The 6,328-nt window shown below is 38.5% G+C and overlaps 1 protein-coding gene and 1 long non-coding RNA gene across 3 annotated transcripts in view; one reads left to right on the top strand and one right to left on the bottom strand.

The window, feature by feature from the left end:
• Positions 1-840, bottom strand: part of LOC107833979 (interferon-induced protein 44-like) — a 4,080-nt gene extending 3,240 nt beyond the window's left edge. The window contains exons 1-2 of the mRNA XM_016664513.1: positions 687-840; positions 394-562 (exon numbers count right to left, since the gene is read on the bottom strand). Of these exons, the coding sequence (XP_016519999.1) occupies positions 394-562; positions 687-773 (256 nt within the window). The 5' untranslated portion in view covers positions 774-840. The remainder of the gene's footprint in view (positions 1-393; positions 563-686) is intronic.
• A 3,336-nt stretch (positions 841-4,176) lies between these two features.
• The window catches only part of LOC107833980 (uncharacterized), a 15,086-nt gene continuing 12,934 nt past the window's right edge, over positions 4,177-6,328 (top strand). Inside the window, exons 1-3 of one of the 2 annotated variants that reach the window (XR_001659743.1) lie at positions 4,177-4,346; positions 4,424-4,633; positions 4,702-4,784. This is a non-coding gene — a long non-coding RNA (uncharacterized LOC107833980). Of the gene's footprint in view, positions 4,347-4,423; positions 4,634-4,701; positions 4,785-6,328 lie in introns of those variants that run through there. The other variant, XR_001659742.1, reaches the window with a different exon arrangement.

Raw genomic sequence — 6,328 nt, 5'->3', positions numbered from 1 at the left:
ATTATATTTTACATTTTATTGTGTCATGTAGCGCGGGCCGCTGGTCTTGGTCTTGACTCGGTCTCGACTCCCCTCGGTCTTGGTCTTGTCTCGGTCTCGATACACTCTGGTCTTGGTCTTGTCTTGGTCTCGGGTTGGGTGGTCTTGAACACAATACTGCTAAACCGTCTCTGTGTGGGTTATTCTATATGAATCTGTGTGGTATCAACTTCACTTTTGCACTGAATTACTGAAATGAATCCCACTTTCCATGACAATCTAAGTTTAATATGGATCAATTTAGAGATTTCTTTTCCAGCAAAGTTCTTTTTTCCTTAATTATTAAAAAATAAACATACTTCTGTTTTTGTTTTTGAATTAATACTCTTCTCCAGGTTATGGTTTGTTTCTTACCCATACAACTGGCAGCTTCTCTGATTTCCCTCAGTTTCAGTAAAATGGAGGACTTCATTTCTGGTGCATTTGAATGATGAATACAAACCATAACATGGACTCTGTCGTTTAGAGATGGGGACGAGTTGTAGTCAGAATCCCCATTAGACAGTGGAGCCAGAGGATTGAACTGTAACATGTAAAAAAATGGTAATTTATGTATCTAAGGATTTGACAGATAAATTAAGCTTTTATTGTTTTGCTGACAATGTTACTTGTAGTTGGAGGCAATAAGAACTTTTAGCTAAATATACCTCGTATCCCTCCTTTACGTGCCCCATCATAGCCAGCTTGATGTCGTGTGTGTGGATTCCTCTTCCATATCCTTCCTCCAGGCCCATGGTGTCATTGAGCACAAGGCAGTAATAGTTTCCTTTGCCTCCTTTCCGGATCCAATGAGCTGAATACTGACAGTTTCTACTGACGTTTCTCCCTAGCTCCTTATTTCAAGCATTATTTTATGTGACAAATAACAAATGATCAAACATCTTGTGTTATTAGATATAATGCAACACTTACATCAACTAGTTTAGGGCAGGTGTCTCTGAACATTTTTAAGAGTTAAGGGGCTTCCAGCTCATTGGAGATGGTTTTAAAATATGTACTGACTTTAATTTTAGGTTTAAATATTTGAAACCGTTTCTGTGTTTCCCTCTAGGCCAGGATCCTTAAGGGAAAAAGATCTTTTAAATCTCAGCAGATGTGTTTCCAGTGACCTTAAAATTGCACAGATATGAATTACGACAATAAATTTACTTAATGGGAACATGCTGATTTCAAAAGGCAATTTTTTTGCAAAAAAAAAAAGTTTTTTGTGCTAGGATGAGATGGTTTTTCGTCTGTATTGAAATTAATACAGACATCATAAAACTTTGTTGCAAGATTAACAATCGGATGTTATTCCAGATTATTTGGATCCTGGCGCGGTTTGTTTTTAATGACTTATGAAGTCAGCAAACTTAGTCATGTGATTTTAAGTGTTTTTCTTATTTAATCGAAACACTGCAATTGTGAAATTGTGGTTTTTGAGACAATAGCAGAACATTAGCAAATGACGGTTTTCTGTTTACACAATTACATTACAAGGGTCGGAGGAAACTTTCAGGATACTATTCACACTAAGTAATTTCTCAAAATGAAGAATAAATATACTTTAAACAAAAGTACACAAGACACAAAAGCCAGAGTTTATGTTCATGTCAGTCTTTCTGTTTATACACAAGTTTTGTTATTTTATTTTCTATCTTCTGAGCCATTTAAGAGGCCAAATGAAAACACAGTAAACTGTAGATATTGTCACTGAAAATACTTGACCTTGTTCAAATATATATACACTGTTGACTGTAAGTTTTAGTTCCATGAGTTTTACATTGATTGGAAGAGTATCAATTTTGCCTGAATTTGATGTTTTGTAATTATGTTATGTAGGTATTATTGGGGCCTGCCCATAGCAATTCAAGTAAGAGCTGCTCTTACTTGAATAAAATCTCTGGGCGTTTTCCCAACCTCTCCCTGATTTCAAATTTCAGCACCTTATTGTTGCCAAGTTGCTGAGTCATGTGGCTCTGCAAAGTAACCCGTTATGCAGTAAACGCCCTGATAATGATAATTGGGCTTCCTGTAAACCAGGTGACTGACATGAATCCATGAGTGAAAGTGAAAGATTTCTTTTCAAATAACCTGTCGGTCCCAGCAGTAACAAAGCAAAGGTAAGAATAAAGCTTTTTAACTATTTTATTGTTAAAAAATATTTTTATTGTTAAAAAATATTTTATTGTTAAAATAGTTATTGTTAACTATTTTAACAATTTAATTAAAATTGTTAATTAAAATAGAAAAGATTTGTAGGCAGGCTAGCAAATATTTTCATGGAAATCCCATTGTTGGCATTGTTTTCTATCATAATTTTCCCCTTGTTGTTTCTCTGTGTGTTCAGATTGTCATTACAGGTGAAACCTTTGGGGCACATGAAGCTTTGATGGAACAAGTTGAGAAGAAGCTCGATGGAAAAATCAGCCTGGAGAAGAAACACCACCTCATTGTTTTCTGTCCATGGACAAAGTGAAATGTATGAAATAAAAATATCTAAAATAAAAAAAAATATATATATATATATATATATATATATATATATATATATATATATATATATATACTATGTATGTAAGTGACGTGTGGTGAGGTTCATTGCAGGGAGTCACTGACTTATGACTTACACACCATGCATGTTATTGCACGTAAGGAAATTTCGCGCATGCATACAACGCTGGAGGGCAAAAAGACTAATCATTTACATGTCATCCATAGCCGCGTTAACTCAGTGAAACTTAGAAATGTAGGTATTGATTTTGTGCTACGATCCGCAGCAAAATGATCTGTATTCGTTAAGCTACGCAGATTCGTTGCCATAGCAAATGACAACAATGCCACTTCATGTTTTAGGATTTAACACCAAAAAACATTCAAGAATTTTGCACACAGAACAGAACATTCAGTCTGTTGTTGTATGTTTGTCCTGGCAACCGGAGGACTCTCGGAGCTTCAATCAGAAGCCAACTTCAGTGGCCGCTTTTTCCAAACAATGAAAACCCCGACAGTGAACCTCCGAGTCTATGAGAGTCACTAACTGTAAAACATGTTCTGTCTGAGCGTCCACACAAAAAATAATAGTCAGGAGTTATAAAAAAGTTGCTGCTCCAGCTCACTGATAAACTGCCAGCCATCTTTGTTGAAGCCAAGTAGAGTGATGCTAACAATCAATGAGCAGAAGTGGAAGCCTAAAAACACCCCGTTCCTCATTTGAATGAGGAGGCAAAAATGCATAGGTAAAATAAAAAAGGGGATGAGGCAATGTAAAAATAACAAATGCTTGTAAAAGGAAAATTCAAAAGAAAAAATATGCATTTCTGGACAAAAATGCATTTCTAAGGAAAAGGCAAAGCAAAACTATTTATACTTTTATTTTGAACTATATCAGTTTTGGTCATTCACAGATTAATTCCGAACATGAAGTCATGGTTGATTTTGAAGGATTGTGAATGGCTTACTTCTTTGCCCAACACTGCCCCCTAAAGGTTTTGCATGTTTAAAACAATACTCAGTGGCTGAATACTTTTCTTTAACCCATCAGGTGTGGATGAGATCGTTTTATAGAAAATAATATCTTATCTTTTTTGTTGTTGTTTTGTTTGTTTGTTTGTTTGTTTGTTTGTTTTTTAAACAGCTACTTGTGGATTAGGCCTTAGAATAAAAGGACTAAGTTCTATTGTTTTATCAGCTTTTCTCTTCATAATTTTACTGCTTGGAGTTCTCCTGTCGTAAAAGAACTGAGAGAACAGAGAAAGAAGGATAAGGAGAGTATAGGATAAGAGAACTGGGAAACCACAGTGGCAAACAACATATATATAACAACAGCATTGTCACTGAAATATACACAGTACAAATTAATACAAAATGTATTTTGAGGCAAACACAACCCAAGATCAGAGGCAGGTTGGCAATAGGGATGTTAGGGAGGTTTCCCAAGACCAAACTGACTGCTGGTCAGAATATGTTTTTGTTAGAGATTTTTTGGTATTATCATTTTGTTATTACTTTAGTTCATATTCAGTCTAATGTTAATCAATAGTTAATCAACATTCAGTATTATTGTGATTTTCAGTTTAAAGTGTTCTCTTTCTTATGTGTGTATAAACTGACCTGGAGGTCACATCTGCCCGTTTGTCTTCATGTGAAACAGTTAACTGTGTGTTTCTGTTGGGATCTGGAGCTGTTCATCCACCAGAGGGCGCTGGAGGCCTTGTTCCATCTGAGGGCGTCTCCTGACCTACGCACCTGAAACTGTTCTGCCATCAGGAGCTGTATAACTGGAGGAGGCTGCTGACACTTCCCTGCCAGATTGTTAGCCAGTTATGGTACAGGCTCACTTCAGCGCAACTCTTCTTGTTTGCTTCCAAGATTCTGATCCACTTGTGTCTCTGACCTCTTACAGCGGATTGTCCTTTGACGTGCTGAAAACAGATCCAGCCCAGGACCCTTCCGGACCTACAGATCGGCAGCCTTGCTTCTGGCAGAACAGTTCAGGCTTCCAGACTTACCTGTCCGTCCTCCAACGCCACCGCAGCCCGCAGTCCTCCGCGCCTCAAACAGACTCCGGATTTCCCAGATTTTCCCCCCCAGTCCTTTCTCCTCCCGATCGGAGGTAAGCTCTCAGCAAGCGCCATCTCCAAATTTCCACGACCCCAAACTTACCGTCTGTTTCTTCCATAGCTGACCTGAGATCCAGTCCCAAACGCTCCCGGATTGTTTACCTGTTTTTTTCCCTTTTGTTGTAATAAATCTCTTTAATCATTCTCGGCCTCTGGTGTTGTTCTGCATGTGGGTTAGGAAGCTAGACCTCAACATGACAGTTTCCCAGACCTTAAATTACTTTACACAGGTGCCTCCTTATCAACCGGAATACTCCTTATTTTAGAAACTGCCTGTGTGCAGTAGTATTTTTTGTCTCTGCTGTCTTCCTTACCTAACCTCCCTATTTTTACTTGATAATAAAAGACAAGCTGTAACCAAGAGTCTTCAGAACGCTCATTGAACGGCTCGGAGGAGCAGTTTGCTGAGACTTCTCCTTTTGCAAAAGCTTCACCATAAAATTCATATACATTGTCTGTGGTTCTTTTAATGAAGGTTCGAGGAAAATACCTATCAGTTTTTTTTCACCCCATAAATAAAGCACATCAGTGCTTCTGTACAGCCAGTTTGTCGGTTCATAGGCTGTGAAACATCAGACTGGGTTATTCTGTACTGAGAGATATGAGTGGCACTTCCCGGTTAGAAATCGAAAGAAATAAAGAGGAGCAAGTTAAATCACACAACATGCCAAAAAGAAAAGATAAAGAAATGGGTGGGGCTGAAAAACTTAAGGGGGAAAATATGAACATGTTAGAGAAAGAAGCAGCCAAATTAACAGATATTTTTTGTAAATTTGTGGTAGAGGGGCCAAGATCACTGCTAACACATGATCAAACAGATAAACTACCGTATTTTCCGCACTATAAGGCGCACCTTCAATGAATGGCCTATTTTAGGACTTTTTTCATATATTAGGCGCACCGCATTATAAGGCGCATAGAATAAATGCTTCATACTCTATTATTACACATCCACAAATATAAAGATTTGTTCCCCGAGTACTTTATATAGTAGGCTGGCCCAGTCGTTGTTTCACTTACGGTGTTGGTGTTGATATTATGCCCAACTGCTTTCTGGGTAACACAGACCAACCGACACGCTGCAGCTATAGTCTCTGTCTCTCTTCCCCTGCCCCTCCCCCCTGGCTTTAAATGTAGTATCAAACTTTATTAACAAACAAGCGTTCTGACAACTATCCCAGCATGCACCGCGCACTTCTTCTTCTACAGGGGAAAAAGAAGTTGGGGGCTGCTTACCATAGTGGACCAACTAGGTAAGCAGCCTACTGCATGTCTGTGTAAACATGACGTCTTTCATTTCGATCTGAGTTAATTAGCGTAGCATTTCTGCCGGATTTTCACAAAATATCAGCCACGACAATGGACAGGGGAACCAACAAGTTCATGTCATCTTTTTTGGACGACATCAAGGTGTTTGAGCCACTGGATGCCTCCAACATTGTGCGCTCACAGCTAAAAGCTACCGACAGATGAGGAAAACAGCAGATCAGTGTTGTGGTCAAGACCACCTAACCCGAGACCAGGACAAGACCAAGACTTTTAGGGTCCGAGACCAAGTCAAGACCAAGACCGAGGGAAGTCGAGACTGAGTCAAGACCAAGACCAGCTACAGCTACATGACACAATAAAATGTAAAATATGATCGAAATTGCTTCTCAAAATAATCTGAAAGATCCATATTCCCATAA

This window comes from Poecilia formosa, unplaced genomic scaffold, assembly GCF_000485575.1.
Source record: "Poecilia formosa unplaced genomic scaffold, Poecilia_formosa-5.1.2 Scaffold491, whole genome shotgun sequence".
NCBI lineage: Eukaryota > Metazoa > Chordata > Actinopteri > Cyprinodontiformes > Poeciliidae > Poecilia > Poecilia formosa.
Note: the sequence above shows the minus strand (reverse complement) of the source record. Positions and strands in the feature narration are given on the sequence as shown.